Below are 26,480 nucleotides of genomic sequence, written 5' to 3'. Positions count from 1 at the left end.
GAGGCCTGATTGTTGAGTTTTACATTATCGCCACCATGTGACAGCAGCTGGAACTGCAGAAGTAACTGATGGAAGAAAGACAGTGTTTCAACCAACAGAAAATGGTTGAAAATCTGACATATTATAATCTGAAATAATATAATGTTACGCTGTATTCATTTTACTTTTTTTTTTTTTTTTCCAAATGCAGTCTTGGGATGAAACTGCTAGTTAATAAATGAGGCCTATATATTCTGAAATAATATAAACAAATGTAGATAGATAGATAGATAGATAGATTTCAGCCCATGTATCTCTATTGTCTGGTCCAGATTAGTTTGATCCAGTACACACATTCCATCTCCATGTTCCATCATTCTGCATGTGTACATCATCCCATTCTGTCCCTTTTATTGATCTTATTGACCTTGCTCTCAGATTGTAGGGTTCCCGTCTCTTAAAATTGCATAAAAAAGTGTATATTTGAATCTATAACTGTATCTATAAATATCCGAGCTGTAACGTACCTCTAACTTCAGACTGTGCTAACTGGTTTGTGCAGACATGCGCCTCCTCGTTTTAATGGCATTATGCCCATCCCAGGAGCTGGTCATCTCTTGATGATGTACTAGGCATTTGTCCAACAATGGCAGGGATATGTTCACTCGAGCGTGTTTGCTTGTGTGTGTTAGTGTTTTGGGCCAGGGCCATGATCTTGGCACTGGGTCCTGGTTCACCAGCTTCAACTTATTCACAAAGTCATTTGAGCTTTGTTGCCTGCGATATTGGACCCCTTGTGCTGCCAACACACACACAAACTTGTGCTGACTATAACACACACGATTTTATTGAAGTGTGAAGTATAGTTTTCTTCCTCAGCCTTCTGTTTTCTTTCTTACTATATTCTCATCTTCTTAGGATGGCTCTTTAAGCGGTTGAGGTATTAGAGGAGTAATGCAATCATTCTAGTGGAATGGATCATTGGATCAATCATTCTGCTGCTCCTAGATCCCATCCAATGCCAACAATCTACCCACACACAAACACTGTGTGTTGGGTTTTACATGTCTACTGTTATTTCATTGACTAGTCTCTTTCTACAACAGCAGACTTTGTGAAGTGAAACCTGTTCATTGATCAAAATCCTCACAGTGTGAAAAGAACACATTTTCTGCTTTCAGGGCTCGAATGTCAGCGCAGGATTTGCGGGTATTGCGCAAAATTCGAATCATTCCCACAGTTCTCCCATTTAAAATGTGGGAAATTTCTGCAATCATAATCCACACAGATTATAAAATCATATCATTCTTTTAACAACTATCTGCCATAGGCAATTTCACAAACAGTGGGAGTTTTCAGAGGTGCCACGTCTTCTTTCTCTTCTCTCAAAATGTATTGTGCAAGGCAAGCATCAAGTGCTGCGGCGATAATAGTTGGGACATGGCGGAATATTCAGTTGCGTGATTTGGTGTCCATCTTGAGTTAACACAACACAACGCAGAGACAACACTGTTACACATACATGCTGTAGGCATAGTTCACGTAAGTGGGGCTACAGATTATGTGTCCCTAAAAAACCAGGGTATCTAACAGTAGTTCTGCATTAGATTAATTAATTTGCGTGCGTTTTTTTTTTTTTTTTTTTCATACTGTGTATTCTCTGTGTAAATTAATGCACCGAACCGTGACGCCAGTACCGTTTCGGTTCAATACGAATACACCGTTCCACCCCATACACCTAAATATAAACAACATCATGGAAACTTTAAAAAATATAGCAGAGGTAAAGGGAAATAGATTTATTTAATGTGGTAGAAATGGTCATACAAAGTTTGCTCATATATAGTTTTACAAAATATGTGTACAAAAATATACCAGTCGATGTAGAATTATCTAAAACAGTCATACTAGTATTACATAATACTGATTTAATTAAAGGTGATACTCCACCATTTTTTTTTTCATATTAAACTATGTTTTTCCCTTAACTAAGACAAGTTTATACATACCTCTCTCGTCTCTCTCTGTCTTGCGGCAAAACTTTGTTAGCACTTAGCTGGGTGAGTGACGATATTACTGAGCCGAGTCGAAGTGACAAGTGAGCTATAGCCTATAGTTGTCTACAGAACTCAACTGCACGTATCCTGGAAGAAGTAGTAAAATAATGAGTGCTGCTTCTTTTACTTGGTCCTCCATGACTGCGAGTGTGCTGATAAATTAGCTGATAAATTAGGCCCTACACTTTTTCAGAATCCCGTAGGAAGGACGGCAAACGCATCTTTCCGATTGACAAATGCCTTGATTGCAGTTCTCTGTTCATCAATTAAAATGAATGCGCTGTCGATTTCTTTTACAACACACGTGATAGTGAAATCTATAGGCTACATATCAATTCTCCAGCTGCAATCGTCTTTGATCATAATGTAACATTATTGAAAAACTTTTGTCAGTACAACAAATACTAAACTTTGACTTTTTTTTTTGTTATAGTGATTTTATAATATTTAGATATAAATCCAACTGGAAAAACTTGTGAAAAGATATATTTTGATTAGTCAAAAATAGCATACAGCCATCTAGTGGTTAAAGACCTTGTTTTTTTTTTGTTTTTTTTTTTGTTTTTTTCTGGAAATCTGTATTTTCCATTAAACCATGTAAAATTATCCATGTTATCTCCATGAATTAAAGTTTAAAATGTGGGTCTTTTATATAGGGAATTTTACATAAAAACAGTTTTGTTTTTTGTTTTTGTTTTTGTAAAAAGCGTATTTAAGTAAATAATTCTGTATTTATTTATAGAAATTGAATAGATATCATAAATCCTCCAAAAACTGTACAAATGTTGAGTAAAAACATTAATACATTTTTTAAAATGTGTAAAATAATAATAATGTTGAAAAAAAAAACTTTTATTCTGTTACAAAATTAAATGTTATTATCTGTGGTCCCTGGAGACCCCAATGATAACTAGTGTAGATGCAAATGAAGATAATCTGAGGGTTAAATGTGGTTAAAAACGTGGAGGTGTTTGGTCGCTTCTCTCTTTGGATCCTAATGAATGAACTGGGTTGAACTAAGTGCCAACAGATTTTCGGTGAAAGACAGATAGATTTAGTGCACGCACTGAGACGAGAGAGATATGTCTCAACTCAACATTTTAGGAATAACAGTTTAATATATATAAAAAAACAACAACAACAGTGGAGTATCCCTTTAAACAGGCACATATTCTATAGTAGGGCACCTGCCTACTTGATTATGTGTGTAATTCATTATTCAAACACAATGTTAATGTGCAAAATCATTACTATAGTGGCAATTCATTTGGGAATAAATATAATCAATTCTCAAGCTGAATTGGGTATTTAAGATGTCTAATGGTTTAATAAACATAAATTAGTGCACTGTGGAATTCTCCTGCATGGTACAATAAAATACTGTAGCACTATAGGCAATAAGAATACCAGATTATCCAGTGTAGCGTAATAGATAAATATCACTGTGGTGTATGTGAGATGTCATAAATAACCTATTGGTCAGACCCTACAAGATAGCCATTATTCAGTGTGTACAGTCATGTCAGTATAACACAATTTCAATTACCTCAGCCATTGAGGAGAGTGTAACATTATGTCCAAATCCCGGTCTGAACCCATTCTTGAGTCACCCTTCATGGAGTGGAATCACTTATGGCGTCTGTGCATTGACGTTTAATAAAAATATAGCCGTGAAAATTGAATAAGTGAGCACGGTTCTAAAACACCACAGGTGATATGCATGGACTTTATGTCACTCATGTTAGGTTCTTCACAGCATTGGAAGATGAATATTTGAAACGACAGTGTTGCATCTCTCTCTCAGGTGGACTGAGGCAGAGACATTTCAGAGATTGTTTTTGCTCATTTTTGGATGTAAGACAGAAATAGGTCTCAACTGGCATTGCTTCAGTTGATTATATTATTTGGATTTAGTATTGTTTTCTCCCTGCTGTCAATCAGAACACACTTTGGTTGTGAGAGAACTACTATATACTGTCACACATGCAAAGAAAAAAAAAAGGATAGCGGTCAGTGCTCTGCAGGAACCACCTGTAGGATGATCTGTAGTGATCTGTTCACTGAGTCTGAAAAACACACAGGAAACAAACATTAATACGTTTTAGAATATGTTTTAAGATTTTACCATATTCTAATATGATATTATATGGAATACATTTCCAAGAGTTATTCCAAGAGTTTAAGATCAGTCATATAATAATAAATTGGAATGCCAAAGTCATTATAATAATCATTCATGTGTAACCAATAAAAAAGAAAAAAAAAAATAGAAATTTTACACTGTTGCCATTTGCATTTATGTAACCTCTGACCTGATAATTTCTGGAACCATTTGGGTTTTCTTTCGGTGTAGATGAATATGTAGTATGCAGGGATGCCAGTGAGAGAGATGGCGAAGCCAATCCCAGTATTAATTGGATCCGAATATAGAGAAAGGAAGACCATGAAGAAACAGGCGAAGGAGAAAACAGTAGGAATTATAATGGGGACCTGTGAAAGAGAAAAATACAAAGATAAAGAAAAATTAAAAGTGTGTTCTATAGAGTTGAGACTTGAGATTTTCACTTGAGACTGTAAAAATGTAAGCCTCAAATCATATGACTTTAGAAGATTTGGAATATAGTGAGTAGGCCACTTTCATCATTTTTATGGTGCTTTTGTTCCCTTTTTGAAGAGTACACCTGTTTATTTTGGCCTGTACAGACAGTGTTTTGACATGAAAATTCACACTTAAGACACTCCAAACCAATTTGATTGTCCTTTAATATGCCCCATTATGCCATTTTAAAGGCTCCTACGTAATTTAGTTACAACAGGTTTACATGCATCAAAGGTCAAATTGTGATTGGTGATTTTTCACATTTTTCAATGATTCTCAAACAACGTCAGATGTATCCGTCTCTCTAAATCGACTGACCTCAGTAGTCACGGCAACAATAATCAGACACACCTGAATTAATCAAGTTCGGCCAATAATGGCAGACAGGAAACAAGGAGCTGGCTTAAGTTCAGGAAGTAGTGCAGCTATGTATAAAGCCAATTGGTGTCACCCGATGGGTCTCTCACGCTCTCTCACACTCTCTCGCGGCCGGCAGAGCAGTAGCAGTGTTTTTTTTTTGTTTTTTTTTGCTTTTAAAGTCCCTTTTTCTTTTTATATTAAATATAATTTATTTTGATTGGCAGACTTCTGTCTTTGTGTCCTTTATGTTGCATCCCTAGAGCCAGGGTTGTAACACAGAGTACAAGATCTCAATAGCTTGCTCTCCTCTGCTAACATACCCCTTAGAATTAAATCTACCATGTTTTCTTACCTGCTAGATATTTAACTAATAATTTGCATTAGAGATGTGTTGGACATGAGGTAACAGGCTGCCAGAACAGAAAAGAGGGTCACCTTAAAAGGTCGAGGCATATCAGGGCGTGTGTATCGCATGTAGATGAGGCCGACCACTGCCACCCCGATAAAGAGCCAGCGTAGGAAGCTCATGAAGTTCAGCAGGCTGTAGATGTCCCCTAGGAAGAGGATCAGTAGTGTGATCGGATACTAAAAGAAAGATGAGAGCTTTTAGAAAGGTGTGCAGCATGAAAATGACTGATGGTAAATTTAAAGTTAATTTAATTTAAAGTTAATGTTTATGCATATGTCAGTTAGTATATTTGTAATTATTTTAATAGTAGGCTACTTTTGAATCTTTGATATACAGTGTGTGTGTGTGTGTGTGTGTGTGTGTGTGTGTGTGTGTGTGTGTGTATATATATACTGTATATACACACAAACATTTATTTATTTTTATTTTTTGTAATATTTGGTATTTGTACAAGTAATTGTGTGTGTGTGTGTGTGTATATATGTGTGTGTATATATATATATATATATATATATATATATATATATATATATATATATATATATATATATATTATTTTATTTTATTTTTTTTTTCTGTAGGAACATACACAATAGTCAGTTTCATAAGTAATGTTTTTTATTCTGAAGCTTTCAAAATAGCTCAAACGGTTTTATCAGTAAGGGTGACAATTGAGTGGGACATTTGTGTCTATGACTCACCAGGACAATCACAGCAGGTAATGGCGTGTGTCGGTGTATGTGAATCATAGAGAGAACTTCAGGAAGCTGACCTTCTCGAGAGGCGACATAGAACATTCTGTGGATGAAAAACAAAATGTAAATACGAACCAAGGCATAATATAGTTGATTTTCTGAAACTTTGGATTTGAAACTAAATACTAAACATGTGTCAAAGCCTAAAACAATTAACTGTGTGACCAACAATCATTTGGTCATTTGAAAAATAATTTTTAAAAAAATCATGTACTTGGTGTAATTTCCAATACCCTCTCATGGCAATTCTTCTTCTTCAAAAAAAAAAAAAAAAGAAGAAGATTCTGTCGTTAATTACTCACCCTCATGTCGTTCCAAACCTGTAAGACCTTTTTTTCATCTTCGGAACACAAATTAAGAGATTTTTGGTTGAATCAGAGAGCTTTCAGTCCCTCCATTGGGAGCAATGCAATTTACACATTCAAGGTCCAAAACGGTATAAAGGCATCATTAAAGTAACCATACGACCATGGTAAGTAAAATAGGTTATTACTTTACTTAAGTATTTTTTTTAGGGTTACTCCACTACAATATTAAAGACAAAGTTTGCTTTTTACTCCGATACATTTCCCCATGCCTGCTCCAAGTATTTATTACACTGGCTTTCCAAACCAATGAAAAATTTGGTTTTCTTTTGAAAAAAAGATCGCACAAGCTCTTTGCCAGCATTCACTCTAATAGCAGTCAGTTCATCATTGCGAAGTTGAAGATGACCCCAACAACATGTGAAGGTGCAGCTCTCACTGTCAGTAATGATCACTTTGTAACCTGTAGGGGGACCGCAGAAGAAAAGTTCTTCAGAGTTGCTTTAATGTTACTAATTATTGTTAGCCAAGTGATTTCATATTAAACGTGCCTTGTAAACAGCTAGCTAAGCTATTCTTAATTGCAGTATCTAATTCTATCATAAAACATTCAATAAAAAATCAATCCCAAAACAATTGATCTCCTTGATTATTGATTATTAATTATTTACAGTTAATCTGAATATTTACATTTTACGTTCGATTCTTAAGTACATTTCAAATTGGATACTTTTGTGATGAGGACTGAATGGATGACTTACTACTTTTACTGTAGTAATTTATTTGGGTAAATAAACTTTTACTTGAGTATAACTTTTGAGTACTTTTACCACCCCTCCATGTGACTTCAGTGGTTTAACCTCAAATTTATGAAGCGACGCAAGTGCTTTGTGTGTGTAAATAAAAAGAGAGAAACAGAATTTACAAACAAAAGCACTCGCAAAAGCACTTTGTGCAAACAAAGCTCTCGCATCGCTTCATAAAATGGAGGTTAAACCATTAGAGTCACATGTATTACTTTAATAATGTCTTTCCGTTCGTTCTGGACCTTCAATGTGTTAATTGCGTCGCTCCCAATGAAGGGACAGAAAGCTCTCAGATTTCATCTAAAATATCTTCATATGTGTTCCGAAGATTAATGAATGTTTTGCCGGTTTGAAATGACATGAGGGTGAGTAATTAATGACAGAATACAAATTTTGTGGTTTAACCCTTACAGTATTTTACATTTTGGTGAATTGGTGCCTAATTTGTATGAATTTGTGTGATGTTCCCAAAATAATTAAGATTCCTAGTTCCTAGTATTTCTATAACCTTTATCACTCCATGTTTGACCCTTGTAAAAGACTCAAAACTGAGATGCACACCTTGAGATGGCAAATATGCATCCATTCATGGACCCAAAGCAAGACAGAGCTACAAAAACGGGAACTGCTACTGAGAAGTCTCCCATCAGCTTCTCTGCAAAAGTCTGATGGATGGATAGAGAGGGAAGAGATGAAAAGATTGGATGGAAGTGAGAAAGATGAACTAATTTTGTGAAACAAAAAGGAAAACAACATTGATCTTCATTTTTTTTAGACTTGTCCGTGTTTATGAATAATCGGTGAAGTGAAAAGGCTTCATATTTTCCATAAGAGTGAGCTTGTAGAGGGACATGCAAAGTGAAACGGCTATAAATTAATGCATTACAGACGTCTAACAAGATGAGAAAGCTTTTAGAGTATTTCAGAGCCTATCAGGAGATCTCTGCGCCAGATTCTGGTGCTGTCAGTTATTTGTGAGAGATATATGAGTACTCCAACAGAGAAGCAGACAGCCATTTAAAGCCACTGGCCTTATGTAATCACATTTACTTTGGGGAAGTGGAAGGTGTTGACTATTACAGGCACTACTGCAAATTGCTTAAACTCGTTTATAAAACTAGTTTCCTTTTCTTTTCTGGCTCTCTTTTTTTAAATGTTCCAGTCACTGCTGCTACTTGAAACACTGACAGGATCCTGGATTGTGTTAATTGAGTTTATTGAATTTAATTGGGATTTGTTAATAAATGAAGTTTTGAGATAGTAGCACAAGCAGACAGGGAGTGACCCACCACAGCTACGGCATTGGAGGCTAACAGCTCTTCCGCTGACATCACGGTGTAATATGCCACGTTTACCAGTGTGTAACAGATCGTTACTATCACCATGGAGATGCATATGGCAAGAGGCACTGTCCTAAGGAATAGAAATGAACACCTAAGTCATCACTGCCATTTGGTTTGCCATGCTAGAAACAGCTGAATTAAACATTTAAATCATACAGAAATCATGTTTGATCACTAACCTCTCAGGATTCTCCACCTCCTCAGTCACAAAATTCAAGTAAAACCTGTAAGAGCCCATAAATGTATTCAAACACTGCGTGCGGCATTATTGGATCTACATGGAATTAGATGGTGGACTCACCAGCCGGCATAGGCGTACATTCCTGCGTAGAAGGCAAGTGGAAGTCCTGATAAGTCTACTGTGTTGACCTCAAATGCATTCTCAAAGTTTTTGGTCTCCCCTGCAGAAATAACCAGCGGAAAATTATTAGCATTGTGATAAGCTTAGACTTCCTGATGTTCTCTGTAACTTTAGTTTTCCCTGAGTCAAACCTATGTCAGTTAAGTGGATGCTTAATTTGTATTATTAATCAAAATTAATAGTTGTCAGTTGCAGTTTTAGGCATGGGCAACGTGGGCTACTGCCCATGGCGGCATCTTGATGGGGACGGCACCAAAAAAGGAATGCATGATCAGGGTCTTACCACTCTTTTGCACATCATGTCAATGACATGATGTCACCGTGTGGGTCAATTAACCTGGGGTGAGTTTCCCGAAAGCATAGTTAGCCAACTATGGTCGCAAGTTCTGTCGTTACCAATAGAGTTCAATGGAAATTGCGACCAACTTGCGACCATAGTTGGCTAACGATGCTTTCAGGAAACGCACCCCTGGTCAGTACTCAGGACAGGAGTGTGCACAAGGAGATGTAGGCTACTTTCATTCAAGTAATTAGGAGCCAGGTTTGTTTACGTCTCCTCAGGTCTTCCAGTGGGGAAACCTGAGGTGACGTCAAATCGGGGCTGATTCACTCACTAACTTCTTTCCATCTCGGATGTACATCATTGCTTACATTGCACGAGTGCCCACTAAAGGTGGAACCCTTGAAATGTTTTTAAATGGAACGCCCTAAGACCTTGATCACTTGGAATATATATGCCATGGAGCTGATTAATATATATATATATATATTTTTTTTTTTTTTTTTCTGTTTTCCTTTAATTGTTTATGCACCAGATTCAGGCCTGTAGGTAAACTTGGGCTGTTAAAAAATATATATATAATTATATAAACTATTAAATCTAAAAAAAAAAAATACACAAACAAAAATGATAATATAATAAACTATGACTGTGTTAAAAAAAAACATATCTACAACAAGTATTAAATTCTGTTTTTTCAAGTATTAAAAAACGTCAAAATAATGCCAATATCATTCACTTGAGTTGTGTGGGGTGGGGGTAAATTAAGCTCAATCTGCTTTGACATCACACTCATGGTACATTGTGGTCTATGGATCTGCCTGAAGTGAACATATTGAGTGCTTCTTATTTGTAATTTGTGCTCACTTCTTTTCCTTACGTCTCAGCTCCACCCCCCTTAAGCCAAGGACACACGTTTTAGAGCAACAGCCGACTTAGTTTTTCCGGTGTGTTCTGCACTGTTGTTCTCTAGTCGGATGCTGTCGGGCTTTTGTTTGGCTTAATTTTTAACAAATAATTATAACAGGGCATCTTGCATTGGAATATGTGAGATGTATGGTTAATTTAAACGTCAAAGGAAAAGCATAAATTAAAATTATTGTGACAGATGTGAGAGGGAGGAGAATTTACATGTGCGTCAGGCTTCTAAGAAAGATTACAGCACCTCTCATAGCTTCTCTGGAAGTTTCCTCAATCCTTGTTCCTCGCTTCCTCTTGGAGCAATCAGAGAATTCAGATGTCTTTCAATATTTTAACACTGATCGGTTTCTGGGTCACAGGTTGGAAGAGTGAGGAAATGAGGAAGCATCAAACTGAGTATTGAGAAACACCCGTTGAGTAAATGTAGCCCGGCAGGAGAAGTGAGAGAATTTCTAAATCACATTATGCGGCTATCACTAATACTATGTTAAGTTTAGTGTTAAGAGTTGTGCACCTTTGGATTTATAGTATTTTTTTTATTATTATTATTTGGCACAATTTGTATTGATGACTTGTTCCTTGTCATAATGGAGTAGAGGTGAATTGCTCCCCTATAGCTAGCAAAATAATTAATATTTACCATAATAGCAAAACAAAACAAAAAAGCCAGTACAAAGGAAACTCTGTAACTGTGTGAATTGAAGTATTAAAATGTCTTACCTCTCCAAAAGGGAAAAAAAAAAAATCTGTCTCTGGGTCCATTTTGAACCCCTCAAATCAGTTTTACACATGGTGAATCTCTAGTTGTCACTGGTGATTGTCGTTTGTGGATCCACCACTAGAATTATAAGGTTCTATCTCCACTTTTGGTCGAAATTGAGTTTTTGACATAATCTTATCCATTAAATGTTTATTAATGCCTGTGTGGTGTTATTTTTGTGTTTAAAAAAAAAAAGATTAATAGATAAAGCTATAATAGAAGATTATACTACATAACAGTTTTGCCAGCTGGGATGTAAAAACGTTGATGCTCAATATCTCAGAACTACCCTAAACGGAGATAGAACCTTATAATTCTAAGCTCACGATTAGTTTAATTAATTAAAATGCTGTGAGAAAAAGCTAAAAATGTCCATCTCCAGCATCCTGACAAGCAATATATCCTACTACCCCGAGACTCCTCTTTTGTGAGTTCAGATGTGACGTAATGACACAAAGACATGCTTGAATCTCCCGTGGAAATCCACCAAACATTTACTTATATAAATATATGCATTTCGTGCATTTAACTCTTGTTCAAGAAGCCAGAAGCATAATTTAAACTACATACCTTTGAAGAGTAGGTATAATCCTGGAACAATGATAATGACGAAGGCGAGCAGCTTGCTGAATGTGAGGAAGATCTGGATTCTGGCAGTCCAGGTTACACTCATGCTGTTTAGATACATTGCCATGGCTGCAATGAAAATGAATATACAATATCTCAAAATGAATATGGCACTTATGAACTAGTCCATAAAGATGGTATATGCATATTGTAATCAAGCAGCCAAAAAGCTTACTGAATCCGATTGCTGTGGCCAATTTAACGGCAGTCTCAGGAACTCCACATGGCATGAAGATGGGCTCTAAAATATAGCGGCCAAATGCCAGAGCGGTCACAGCAAAACCTGCAGGTCTTCAAGATGAGAAAAGTAACTATGACCGCTCAGTGTACTGTACTGGACATCATGTAATCTCTCATAAAACACTGTTCCAAAGTAAGGTAGAACAATCTATGTGATAAATCAGGGTTGTATTAGAACATCTTGCATTTTTCTGTTATAATCGTGAACCAGCTCACTTGCACATGAACATGTTTTGTGCTCTCCTTCATGTGAAGCTTGTTTGCTTTCAAACTACATCTGTTACTCTTGGCGGTGTTGTGATTGTTACATATGAACCTGGACTGGATCCAGCGCTTGATCCTTTGCATGAGAGCCTCCACAATGGCTTGTTCATTGTCATAAGGCACTTTATCTCTGGTTTTCATTCCATGCCTACTGGAGCCCCAGCAGTAATATTGAGAGATAACCTTCACTGGGCAGAGTTTGCTTGTGTTTATTTTAGGCGTTGAAGGGATTGTGTTAGTTTATTCTGGAAGTGCCCCAGAGACCTGTCAATGAAGACGGAGGATGAATAAGGATTTACTGACCTTATGGCAATCATGTCAACCCACAATCGCACAAAAGCCACTTGCGGACCAAACGCCTCCAGAATGTATGTGTAATGGCCACCAGACTTTTTAATACAGGTACCCAGCTCAGCATATGATAGAGCACCTGAAAAGGACAAAAATGAAAGAACTAGGTGAATACCTTTATACTTTAGCAAAATTAGGTAAGAGTAGCTGGACAACGGCAAGTTGTGGACAGCGAGTGACATAATTGTTCAGAAAGATGGCAAGATTTACACAACACCTGCAAAGCAACCCTAATGGCACATGGTTAAGTCAGTTCATTAAGATCATCTGTTCTCTTTCAGAGAGAGCACTTACACAAGCTCTTTATAGTTCTGTGCATTTTAACATTTTAATAAATACTCTGTTCAAATCAAAGCCCTGCTTCACTCGCACCCTTAGACTTGTGAGGTTCAAAAGGTAAATGTACAGAGAGCTCTAAAATATAAGGCCCACCAGAGAGAATGCAGATTTCAATTGAGTGAAATTGTGGATGAATGGACAGGGTTTTTTTTTTTTTTTATGGGAAGCTCAGCTTTTCCTCAAAGCCTTCTGGGCTGCAGCACACAAAAGAAAGCCGACAAGTGTGAAATGACTCCTGGCATACACATGAATGAACAAACTGTCAAACAATGCTCTTCTTACACACAAACTAATTCTTCTTCGACACATACACAAAGCCATCAACCATGTTGTCAGACCGCGCTCTCCTCACCATCAAAGTGCGGCATAAGACAATATCAGCCTCTATTGTGCACGAACACACACATTAGGCATTAGAGGGGCCCTCTGATCAGGTTCGTCATGCATACCCTGAAATTCTTGCTTGCCGACTATCAGTAAAACCTGAACTTCTTTTTAATGTGTAATGAATTACTGTTCAAAATAGTGTTTATATCTGAGCTTGGTCAAGTTCGAGAAACATTTGGGTTCTTGAGTTGATGAAAAGACAAATTAGTTAAATTATGAAAGTATGTAATAAAAATATTTTAAAATACAAAACAATCAAAATAAAACACTTACGGTTTGAAGTGTTTTATTTTGGGAAAAATAAAACACTTTTAGTGTTTTCATTGGTATATGAAGATGGGTATAACTTTGGGTAAAATTAAAATGGGTATTACTTTAGTTTAGAGTCCAATTCTCACTATTTACTAGTTTCTTATTAGCATGCATATTACTAGGATGTTGGCTGTTTATAAGTACTTATAAAGCACATACAGTAATAATGCCTTATTCTGCATGACCATATTCTACATCCCTTAATCCAGGGGTGTAACAACAGGTTAGAAAGGTTAGAAAGCTCTACTCTTAATCATTAGTTTCTGTAATTTGCCCTATATTTTATTCATATTGACCGGCAGAGGTTTCGTTTTATGGACATTTTAATGATATGCCGGTCAAATATCGTCTCTTATTTAGTCAAGTTAAGGAAAACTGGAGGCAGGTTATGTAACTTAAAAATTAACATAATCAGGCCATATATACTAACATTATTAGCCTAACTTTCAAATAGATGGGGCGGAAAAAAGACATGAACATCCGGTTGGCGTCAATCAACGGCAGTTGTTTTTACTGTAGTTTCACGTTCATAGCTTAATAAACCAATCCCCCTTCCTCACATAAAATATCTGAATAGTAGCCTATTGTTTTAACTCAAGCAAACTTACTCTCTCAGTGTGTATCATTTACTGGTAACATTTAAATTGGTTACGTTGAAATTACTCCTTGTCTTGCGTTATTTAGGCTACTTTTTTACGCTGTTTTGCAGTGCTATATTGTGCAAACTTAGAACGTCAGTGGAGAAAGGCAAATAGTTTATCATAAAATCATTACATCAAATACATAATTCACCTCCTATATTACTAAATGTACATGATTTTTCATATCAACAGAAAAGTAAACCAGGAGAGCCTGGCTTCTCTTTAGACTCCTGCTCGCATGTTGACGTAATTGGTTACAGGGTAGTTTGTGATGTAAGAAACACCGATGATTTCAAACTGTGTTTTTGAGACTTTTTTTAGGAGAAAATACTCAGCAGTGGTGTTGACTAGTATTTGCACATGGTTTGTCTTAAAGCATATTAAAAACACCACATAGACATATAAACAACATTAAAAACTTTAATTTTTAAATTATTGGAATATCAACTTGAAATTTCAGGGGGTATTTTACAGTAAGTTAATATTTTAGGCCTAACAAAAAAAATGTGGGGAATCCTTGTGTCAACAAATTTAACCCTATTGTAAAGTGTTGCCAAATACTTCATGATTTGTTTTTTAGTTTTTAGTTAGATGTAATAGACATATTCTACTAGCTCACAGCTCATGATGAGTAATCATGAATCAGTTTTTTTTTTGTTTTTTTTCTGACGCAGTGCTGCCTAACTTCCTCAGGCTATCTAAATAATTGTGCAATGTGCACAATGAGCAACTTAAGCAAGGCAATGCTTACCTTTTGCTATTTGAACAAATGCAGCTTTATCAGTGCCAAATTTTCAAATAGGATACGTTTTTTAATGTGATTACAATCATCCAGTTCTCCTTTTTTTAACTAGCGGTACTCATATAATAAAATAAACAGTAAGCAGATGTAAGAGTGCACAGACAACATGAACCTTAGTTCACCCAAAAAATAGAACTTACAATGTCTTTGTCATTGAAAATTACACCCTAATGCCTTTTAAAACCTATATGACTAGAATACAAAAGGTGAAGTTTAGCTGAATATTCAAGTCGAGACTTTAGTAAATACTGAAGTTTCACTCTTGTTGTTCTTCAAACAAAGCTACGTATCAAATGGCATCAGGAAACTTGCTTTGGTGCCTTTTGTCATTTTTGGACAGCCCATTGTCCCAATTCATGGTGTGGAAGAGAACAGCTGAAACTTGCTAAACGTCTCCTGTTTGGAATGTCATGAGAGTAAAGTAAATGATGACAGAATTTTCATTTTGGAGTCATGAATCCTTTTAACAACACTCATTTCCTTTCAGTGAGTAAAGTGTGTCCTAATGAATGACTGTGACATCAGTGGTGCTGTTAGGTAAGCCACGATTTCAAAACCACAAACAAACGGTTAATAAAGCGGCCTCAGATTCGAATTAAAATCCAGCTGTTGATTATATCAGGAACTAAGAAAGTCGATGTGTACCAGGTGAGTGGGTGAGATATTTAGGTCATTTTTAAAACTGAATAATATGTGTGGGAAAAGATAATGTGAATGTGAGCCAGTGTGTGAGAGCATATGCACATGTTAACACACTCACCAAAAAGAGAGAGAATCCCACAGGCAATCCACACCACCAGTGACATTCCCACACTGCCAGAGTTCTTCAAAATTCCCTTCGGAGAGATGAATATTCCCGCTCCAATGATCGTCCCGACGATGATAGAGATTCCTCGGAGCAGGGTCACCTTCTTTCCCAATTCCACCTTCTCCTCGGGGGCTCCAGCGTGGGGGTCTCCATTTGATTCGAGAGGGCATTTCTTTCCATAATTACCTGAAGTCGGATCCCCGTTGGGATGGGGAACTGACACAGTCCTTCTGGGCATCCTGTTCACTCACAAACACATTGACTCTCTCACTCACAGTGTAGTGTGCCTCCCCTTACCAGTAGCACATGAGAGGCCTGAGCAGAAGGTGTTCTCAAAGTAAAGCAAACGTCTGATACTCTGTGACAAGTCTAAACAAATATAATGTAAAGTGGCTTCTCCCTCCTCTTTTTTTTCTCTCTCTCTCTCATCTGCCTCTTTGGTGTCTCAAACACTCCCCTTTTCTCTCATTTTTGTATTCATTTTTGATCCTGCTAATGACTCATGATGCATAGCAGTAGTATCAGATTCTCACATTTCCTCGTGTGACTTGCAAATCATATAAAGGAATCTGGCACTCACGTTAAACACTGTTTCCTCTAGTTCTTTCAAAGGCCCCTGTTTCACTGCACTTGTTATAGACGTGTACTGATTAACAAGTGAGCAGACGATAGACTGATAGCAAACTCCTGTTTCTGGGATTGTGGACTGACAGTGTGATCTTTTTGTCATTCTTAATGTCGATGTATGCAATGAAGTGGAATGTAAGACAAACCACATGTTAGTTACTGTATGTGTGTGTGTGTGTGTGTGTGTGTGTGTGAGAGAGAGAGAGAGAGAGAGAGAGAGAGAGAGAGAGAGAGAGAGAGAGAGAGAGAGAGAGAGAGAGAAAGGGTGTGTGTGTGTATCAGGCTTGAATGAAATTGCTTTGTCTGAAAACACAGTGTTCTGTAAATAAGAATGAAGACATGGGAGGCTGATGTAACATTACATCAGATCAACCTTGACACTCAATAGATTCAGTTTTGTGAATCCATCAACTTGTGATGATTTGCAAGTTTTTGCACCATAGCTGATTTTTTTTTATTTAAAAACTGTCTAGCCTATATCACTTTTTGAATCATAACGACTGTGCAAAATTTACAATAGTTGTGGCTTCACTTTTGTAATTAATTATCTGTAATCTAATTCTTTAGTGAGTATGTTTCATTCTTTAAAAAATGTAAATACTTAATGATCCAGGAGAAACTTATTTAGTGAGAAAGTTTCTCATTATTACGAAATGTTAAGTTATTTACGAGAAAGTTTCTCATTATTACGAGATATTAAGTCATTTACGAGAAAATGTCTCATTATTATGAGATGTTAAGTCATTATTACGAGAAAGTTTCCCATTATTATGACTTACAGAATTATATTTTTTACTCAACTGTGGTGAAAACGGGCTTCCTTAGGCCAGTGGTTCTCAAAGTGGGGTCCGCGGACCCCTGGTGGTACGAGAGCTATAGCCAGGGGGTCCGCAAAATAATTTATAACAGCCTAACGTTTTTTTTCGTGCTAGGCTTAGGCTACTCTGTTTGATATGGGTTTAAAATGATGGGCAGTGTATGATAAATAAACTATTGATTAATTGTTTCAATATTCCTTTGTTCCGATCAGAGCGTGAGCAGAGATTTCTGAATGTTCCTCGCTCAGGGTCGCGCGCTCAACCCTACAGTCTATGGCTCAACCCTACTGGTTCGAAAATATGTGGAATAAGGGCTGCCTCTGACTAAAGGTCGACTAGTGGTTGTTTATTTACAGCCCATTCTCACTCCCAAGGCGTCACTTAACTGACGCCTTGGGAAGCATTTGGACATGCTTCAATATCTGACGCTTTAGGCGCCCTTTAGCGTCAGTTAGATGACGCCCTAGGATCGCGTGTACCCTACCCCCACCCCACACCTAAACCTAACCGCGTACTCTAACTGACGCTTTCCTTTAGCGTCAGTTAGATGACGCCGTAGGATCGCGTCATGTAAGCAGCGCCGGCCCGAGCCTTTTGGGGGCCCTAAGCAGAATTTGATTTGGGGGCCCCTCCCACGACGCGGAGTCACCTGTGTTTGACGATTATTGACATAAATGTCACGCAAAAATGATACATTATAAATGAATACACTGAGGTTATGTATTAATAAAAAAATAGATGCCTACTTAAATAAATAAGTTTGAAAACAGTCTTAAAACTGTCTCAAAACATATACAATAAATTATTTGCTAAAATTATGACAAAACTGAGAAATTAGAAACGTAAGAGCAATGATACTTTGGCCTATCCTCCTGGGACCCAGGAATAGACTTTTGTCCACTGTAGTGGACATTATATTTTAGTGTATTTCTCTGACACCATGCATGTCACATTTTTTTTCTGGATGTCCTGTAAAGAGCACATTCAGGGCAATACAGATATACCAAATGGTTGGAGGTTTCACCATGAAAACAACTTCTCCTTGGTCTTTAAAAATGTCTAACATTAATTTAGTGATCAAATGTAGCACTCTTATTGAAATATGGTAATATATTGTAATTATAATTTAAATCTAACTACTTTTCAAATTGTATTTCATCAACCAACATCTCATGAAAATGTTATGGGGTTTCAAATGAAAAAAATGACTTTCCGTTACAGGGCATTGATTTCATTCATGTCCACTGTAGAGAACATCAGGACATAAATCATGTTTATCAGGCATTCTGGGAGACATAACAAGTGAATATGTAAATAAATTATACGTCAATATTCTTATGACATATTAGATATTATTATTAAAATGTTGCTTATTATTACGCCAATGCTTACACTTCTTTCCTCATTAAATGTTGCTCCAAGAACACATTAATGTGCAAATTAGATACAGTGTATAGATACTTTGCATTGAATGGGAATATTAATTTATGCCAATTTTACCCATATATTGCATAAAGTAAATTGGTGTATCAATTAATTCCATTATATCTTTCATAACATAGTTGATAATCATCTTTATACAAATTTTAGTTCAAAAAAATCCTGAAACCCCAAAATGTATTGGTGATTGGAAAAAAAATCCCATTGTTTTTGCCTACACATTGTATGTCATTTAATTTTAACAACTGAGTCCTGGTGTCCACTACAGAGGACAAAGTATTACATATGAATAAAATATAATTTTTCAAAAAGTTTTTTTTTTTTTTTTACCATTTGTTTATTATGCTCTAAACAATGTGATGACATGAAAAAAAACTAAATTAAAAAAAAAAAAACTTTCTGGGTCTCAGCTATTGTTGAAAACTAAAAATATTACTAGCCTATTTCTCAACTGTCTCAATACAGAGTAACTATCCTCAAAATCTTTATTATTGTTATTATTATTATTGTAACAGACTTTGTTATATAGTACATGACATAATCAACACAGTCTGTTACTATAATACCGGTTATGATGTTCTGGCGCTCGTTGTATGTGTGTATGCAATGTATTTTTCCCCTCGGGGCTTGCCGTAGATGGGTCGTGCGCACTTGCTAGGCTACTGGAGTGTCGCGGGTGTTTGGAGATCTGATGTGTGGTATAATAAAGTGGAGAAGAGTTCAAACTGCTATGTTTATTATTTATTCAAACTGCTACCCTTACACCTTGAAGGATAAGTTCTCCTGTGGGCTATTTTCTCCAACTTAAACCGATACCGTGACTAGGCGCAGTTGCGCACGAATTGTCTATGCACGCGCGATGTGTCTAGAAGATTATGCGTATGACTTAAACGCTGGCAGACAGAGCAGCAGTTGTAACTTGTAGGCAGGTATATTGACCATTAAATCAGAATTTTGTTGTCTTGAACTATTCATTCAGTCATATTCATTCATTCATTCATTGATTTATGTCACTTGTTTAAGTCATCTAAAAAAATAAAAATAAAAAATAACCTCGATTAGGGGGCCCCCTGGTGGCCAGGGGGCCCCAAGCAGCCGCTTAGTTCGCTTATGCCTCGGGCCGGCCCTGCATGTAAGTGACGCTAAAGGGCGCCTAAAACGTCAAATATTGAAGCATGGTCAAAGGTGACGCCTTGGGGTGAGAATGCGTTGTTATTTAAGCCATTAGTGGACAAATCACCCCTTTATATTGATTAAATAACTTAAGGCCATACAGGATAATGAGTGTTATAAAGCCTCACTCAAGCGCATGAGCCGGCAAAAGTAGGCTTATGATTATGAATGTGAAAAAAATAACAAGGAGACATTTAATTGTTTATTAATAAACTGGTGTTTTCAGCTTGGCTGCAAAGATGAAGTTGACGATGCGGACTCGCCATGAACAAATAAAGATATAAAGCATAGATATAAAGGCATAAAAAGGAAACTTTCGTCCTGTTGGCGCGCCCCACCAGTCCCGTCTCTATGCCCCACACTTTGAGCGGCGACTACCATCTGTAGTTAGGGGGTCCCCTAGTAGCAGCGGGGCCCTAAGCAGCCGCTTAGTTCGCTTTTAGGGAGAGCCGGCTCTGCACATGAGATTCCTGAACCCAAGCCCCAAGGTCTTCTCGCAGCTGTTGTGATAGTTGTGATACACTGTTGTACACTAAGTATAGTTGTTGAGAGTGAGCGATAAACTGTGAAAGGACACCATGAAAGTAAACAAATATATTTTATTCATTCACAGACCAATTTTAAACAACTGACCCCAAAACCATGCCATCTGTTGGTCTTTGCACTTGTTTGCCATGCTGGAACTCTTTGTCCCATCATCATGTTGCACTCAACACTCAAAACGTTGCATGAACTTTTTACATCGCAGCAAGGGCAAAGAAAAGCTTTTGGAACTTTGAGCTACTCAATCTGTGTCCCACAGCAACACAACACATTAAATAGCCCCCTATTAAAAAAAAAAAAAATGGAAACATGTTTTACACATACTTCTTTTTTCATCAGAAAATTGGTTCTCCTTTTCAGAGGACCATAGAAAGACCTACAGAATTCTGTAGATCTGACCTCCTGTTGCATTCAATGCAATAATATGTACAAAGACTGTACAAAGGATACTGAAGGTGTGGACAAAGCGACTACAAGGGTTCTACTCTGAGAATGATTTTACAGTATACTGCAGCATGGACTGTTTTGTTTTTTATGCGGCTGGAGGCACAGTCTGATTTTCTATGACCGTATTAGTGCCAGAAGTTCAGAATTTATAGATTGGGTTCACATAAACCCTTGTGTTGCTCTTCAACAAAGGTTTTTGTGATGACTGTGCTTGTAGTTCATTTCCACTACACTTTCAAAGTATTTTTACTTCAAAAAGTATTTTACTTTACTTCAGAGTATTAAAGTAAAGTAATTTTATTTTATTTTTTTATTATAATTATTTTTGTTATTTTGGCAGCCTTATTATCAGTTTAACTTGGGGGAGTGGGGAAGGGAATTATAAGGAATTATTTCAGTCTGTTCATCACACACTTTGAATATTGTGCAGATGTGGTTTGGACCACTTATTATATTTTGACATTTACGTATTTTGATACTATGATATTTTAGAAGTGTTTTTTTTTTTTTTTTTTTTTTTTTTTTCATTTTGATGCATACCAGCTTACATAATGTAATGACAGAATACAATGTTTTGGGTGAGCTTTCTCTACTCCCTTTCTCCTTCAATTCAAGCTTCTGTATGGAGTATTTACAAGTATTAGTGCAGCAAAGCCATCCCAAAACATTTTAAGATAAGTAAGCTATATATGATATAGTCCATATTTTAAGTTGTCCTTCATTTGTTAGGGATTGTGTACTTCAGGGTGGCTTCAGGGAAGAAGCAAGGAGGTTAAGTGGTCATCTCTCTGTAGAATCATTCAGAAATGAAAGGGAGAAATAAGTGAGGGATCAAACCCATCCTCTCCCCCAGAACAGTGAAATCTCCCTATATATAAAGGAAGCCCCAGGCATGTTTCCAAACTTCCTTTAATCTCTCTTTCTCTGTGTGTGCATGTGTGTGTGTGTGTGTGTGCGTGTGCTGGATGTCAGGCTGTGTTTTCAGCTTGAGCAGAGAGGCCTAAGGGAAGCCTGTGGGAAAGTTAACACCTTGCTTTTTCACTCATCCATTCTAACAGAAGCTATGACCAAACTAAATTAACCAAACTTAATGATCAGTAACACTCACTGACCTATTCCAACAAGGATGGAGTTTGGTAACTTTGTCAAAGTTGTTGCTGTGAAGCAGTTTGCCGACTGATTCACCAAAATTTCAGGGCTCCTGGTTACTTCTGGTCACAAATGTGACAAAAATGTAACTTTTGAAACCATTTACCATTTAGTCAATCAGGAACACCTGTTTGTGTGTCCAGTTGCCTTTTCGATGAGCACGGGGCCGTTTCTCAATACCAAGTACGCAAACTTGGGACTTGCGTCCTTGCTAGTTCAGACTTGCCAATTTGGACTCAGGAGAACAAACTCCCAAGGACGAGAGGACACAAGTCTGGACGCGTCACTCAGCACGCTCTGGCTACTCCGGTTATCTATTTATGTATGTTTTACGCAACAATAAAATAACATGCTACAACTCTGCCTCTTTTCGTCAACAATATGTTATAAAACACCACTCAGCCTCTTTTCATTAAAAAAAAAAATCTTAAACATATTAGCCTATTGGTCATGTGGTTCAGGCAACATGTACATTGATTATCTTCACTGCATATATTTATAACAAAATGAACATGATCTTTTTGTTTTCATTTTAAAAATATGAAACATTGATTTTTATTGACTTTTAACAAACAGAGACAGGGTTGTGTCATTTTATTTTATTGTACATATAATGAAGATAATGTAAAAGTAAATAATATGTAAAAGAAATCTATTGAACTCTCGTCTCAGGCCTACAAGGAAGAAAAGGAATAGTTGAATAAAGTCGTTATTTTTGTTTGTTTTTTCGCACAAAAAGTATTCTTGTCCCTTGATAAACGTATACTTGAGCCACTGTAGTCACATGGAATATTTAAATATTTTCTTCATTGACTTTCTGGGCCGCCAAGTTTCGATCCCTCAGCCTATGTAGCAGTGATCCACGTCTCAAATTTAATCAAAAATATCTTCATTTGTGTTCCGAAGATGAACGAAGGTCTTACGGGGTTGGTACAGCATGGGTGTGAGTAATTAATGACTTAATTTTCATTTTTGGGTGAACTAACCCTTTAACTTGTATGAAAATGGCATTAAATGACACCTTTAAAATATGTCAGTGCCATTATTTGCACACCAATAATTAAATGATTTTATTTTATTTTTTTCTAATCCTGGTTTAATCTATGATCTGTCTATGAAACCAGGCTTATATGTTTTTATTAATTACATACATTTATATAACAATTATACTAGTGTACACTATACCGTTCAAAACTTTGGGGTTAGGAAGGTGTTTGTTTGTTTGTTTTGTAAGGTTCCTATATGTTTCTGTAGAAGCCAATGCTTCCTTTTTTCAGTCTGGTGCCCTGATCCTCAGAAAGCCTTTCACCTTTAGTTGTATTTTGGACCCAGGTCATTGTACTAAATCAAAATGGAAGGCCTATTGCACTTTTTATGTGTTCACTAGCCACTGCTAGGTATTGATCGTAATATTACCGTTTGCTTGCCAGACCACTTTGTTCATATCTGTGCTTCCTTCCCAAGGTCTGTAGCCCTTCAAGTTGTGTGGATGTTGACCTGTTGTTTGACTGAGGGTCTCAAGAGCTGCTGTGAAATAAACATACTTCCTTGGCTTTCACTTGATGTTGTAATTCTCCAGACATATCCAGTCATCAGTAGAACATAGCAACATAGACTACCTTTTAAAAATTGCTTCAATTGCCCACATAAGGTCAGACAGGATTCAAGGCTGTAAACTGTGAATAAGCTCAACTGATTGATTGAATCTATTTCCCAAATGGATTAAGAGTAACTGATTCAGTATGTGCTCTATCCACCTGACAGATCAAATAAATATGATGTTAAAAAAATTGGTTCCACTGACGTTGTTAGTATAAACTGAACTGCATATAAATCTAGTTTCGTTCCAATCCCTCTAAGGTGTCTGTGACTGCATTTTGACCATAAAACGATTACAACATTCAACCTCAAAACGTCTGCGGTCCAATCCATCTGTGACTTTCTTGAGAAATTGTACGCCTGCCAATTTCTCCTTATACATGAGGAAATAGAGAGATTGATGAGATGCAAATTAACATTCTTTTCTCCATGGAAATAAAACAGACAACATTTATCTACAGTCGGCTAGATGTGTTTATGAATAATCAGTGCAGTGAAAAGGCTTTAAATTTTCCGTAAGAGTGAGCTTGTAAAGAGGTGCGCAAAGTGAAACAGGCTATAAATTAATGCATTACAGACGTCTAACGAGATGAGAAAGCTTTTAGAGTATTTCAGAGCCTATCAGGAGATCTCTTCGCCAGATTCTGGTGCTGTCAGTTATTTGTTAGAGATATAGGATTACTTCAACAGAAGAAACAGACAGACATAAGGCCACTGGCTTTATGTAATCACATTTACTTTGGGGACAATGAAAGGTTTTCACTGTTTTGATGGGGATGGGGCACAAATTTCTTCTGACATACATGAACGTATAGTACTTTCCAATGTACTCTATTGTAGAACTGGTTATTGTTTTCAATATAAAAAGTGCCAGTACCCTGTTTGAATTACAGGAAACGCCAGGTGATTGTCATTCGGGCTACTGAAAGAATGTTTTTTGATCTTGTACTGAATGGTTTCAGAAACAACTTAGCCACCTCGTCTTACGCTTTCAATGCATTGTTTGTGTTGTAATAGGAAATGTACAATAGAGAATGGTATAAGCTACTGATGTGGATAACTGTGTGCCAGCTGGGTAAGAGAGATTACATATACCTGTGAAATCACATACACAGTGATTACATGATTTCCTACTGTAGAGTTCCAAATGTTGCCAGTCCTCTGATTTTGACTGATTTGACAATACATGTCATTAATTCACGTACTTATAGCTGAGTATGAAATATGAGCAAGGCCGAAGCTAACCATTTATGAAATTTCAGTGAATGATGATCTGCTGTTTGGTGTTTCTACAGTGGTGCATGAATATACACAGTGTGTATATATATATATATATATATATATATATATATATATATATATATATATATATATGTATATATATATACCTGAGGCCAATGTCACTGTGGTGCGCATTTTTGTTGATAGATGTTTATGTGTTTATCTGTTTGTATAATAGTATACTATTAATTGTGGTAATTTTCATTTAAAAATGTATTAGATGGTTGAAGCCAATTGCCTCATAGGCAGTGCTCTGACATGCACAGTTGCACTTCGGACTGTCGGGGTGTGGCTGTAATTAACACAAATGACTAAGGTGCAGTTTAAAGCACGCTTTTTTATTTATTTATTTATTTATTTTTTCATTGCAGCACTCAGTCTGTTTGGATGGTAGTCCTATCAGCTTGGCACATCTTGACTTGGGAATATTTTCCCACTTTTTGCAAAAAAAATGTTGCAGATCTGTTACATTGTAAGGGAATCTCCTAACCACAGAACTATTTAGGTCCAACCACAGATTTTGTATAGGATTCAGCTCTGACTAGGTCGTTCCAAACCATTAATATGTCTTTGTTGTAGTCATTCTTTTGTTGATTTAGGTGTGTTTTAGATCATTGCCATGCTAAAAAGGTAAAAGTTTTCCTCTTTTTCAGCTTTCCAACAGATACACCAGAAGGTGCCAAAACTGACTATTCATAATTGAATTGATTAACGATGAAAAAAAAAATAATAACAAACAATATGAAAATACTAAACTGCTTAATTTATTTTTTGAATGTCACCGTTAAATAGACCTACTGTAGCTGAAAACATAAAGTCACTCTTTAAATAAAGGCTGATTCTTAATAAATAGATTAAATTTATTCAGTTAAGCATTGGGTGATTGTCTATTTTCAATTATTATTCTACTTGGTCAAAAACAGCTCTGTTTTCAGCATGCCATTTAAGTGCATGTTTCTTTAAATGATAATGAGCTTTGCTCAACCCGCCTCTCTGTTCTATTGGGCGTGTTTGACAAAACACACATTGAGTGTTACCTTGACAACAGTTGAAGGAAAGAGTGGCATTTGATTTGTATTTGTATATATAAATGAAGAGTTCAGATGCAAAAGCCTCCAAGTGCCATTTGAAATTTTCTTCTAGAATGATCATTTTTATCAAGCTTGTATAGTTAAGTTCAGTGATTTCACTTAAATTGCAATGATAATTACAGATTAATTGTTATTTAAGTGAAATTACTGAACTTAAATATACAAGTTTGATAAAAAAATCATCATTAAAGAAGAAAATTTCAAATGGCATTTAGAGGCTTTTGCATCTGAACTCTTCATATATACTTTTAACACTTCTTAAAGGAACACGCCAACATTTTGGGACTTTAGCTTATTCACTGTATCCCCCAGAGTTAGATATGTCCATACATACCTTTTTCATCTCCCTGCGTGCTGTAACTCTGTCTGACGCATGCACCGCTAGCATAGCTTCACACAAAGACTGGATTTAAATGGCTCCAGCTAGCATACTAATACTAAAAATAATGCAAACATTTTCCTATTTACATGTTGTGATTTGTTTAGTCACAGAGTGCACAAATAAGGTCATATGAGAAACAGCCATCTTTGAAATATTGGGAACATTATTCTCAGAAGGCAAAGCTGCTACATGGGCGGAGTGATTACCGCAGAACCTGAAACGCA

The 26,480-nt window shown here is 36.5% G+C and overlaps 1 protein-coding gene across 1 annotated transcript; it reads right to left on the bottom strand.

Moving 5' to 3' along the window:
- Positions 1 to 1,751: 1,751 nt before the first annotated feature.
- On the bottom strand, positions 1,752 to 16,471 carry slc7a11 (solute carrier family 7 member 11). Its single transcript, XM_039648411.2, has 12 exons — positions 15,659 to 16,471; positions 12,370 to 12,496; positions 11,738 to 11,853; positions 11,506 to 11,631; positions 8,915 to 9,014; positions 8,793 to 8,837; positions 8,560 to 8,683; positions 7,832 to 7,935; positions 6,106 to 6,202; positions 5,431 to 5,580; positions 4,349 to 4,526; positions 1,752 to 4,102 (listed from the first exon to the last, which is right to left on the bottom strand). Exons 1-12 carry the CDS (start codon positions 15,942 to 15,944, stop codon positions 4,047 to 4,049), a joined length of 1,509 nt encoding a protein of 502 aa, XP_039504345.2. The 5' UTR covers positions 15,945 to 16,471; the 3' UTR covers positions 1,752 to 4,046.
- Between the last annotated feature and the right edge of the window lie 10,009 nt (positions 16,472 to 26,480).

This window comes from Pimephales promelas, chromosome 9 (assembly GCF_988280905.1).
Source record: "Pimephales promelas chromosome 9, fPimPro1.hap1.1, whole genome shotgun sequence".
Lineage (NCBI taxonomy): Eukaryota > Metazoa > Chordata > Actinopteri > Cypriniformes > Leuciscidae > Pimephales > Pimephales promelas.
The sequence above is the reverse complement of the archived record's forward strand: the minus strand, read 5'-3'. Positions and strand labels throughout refer to the sequence as shown.

Bases quoted from the DNA above. Each gene is read 5' to 3' on its own strand.
- slc7a11 (XM_039648411.2), bottom strand. From the start codon at position 15,944: ATGCCCAGAAGGACTGTGTCAGTTCCCCATCCCAACGGGGATCCGACT. The intron at 11,632-11,737 runs GTAAGCTTTTTG...TTTTCATTGCAG, and splicing joins GGCCACAGCAATCGGATTCA to CCATGGCAATGTATCTAAAC. The intron at 6,203-7,831 runs GTGTGCATCTCA...TTTCATCCACAG, and splicing joins TGCATATTTGCCATCTCAAG to AATGTTCTATGTCGCCTCTC.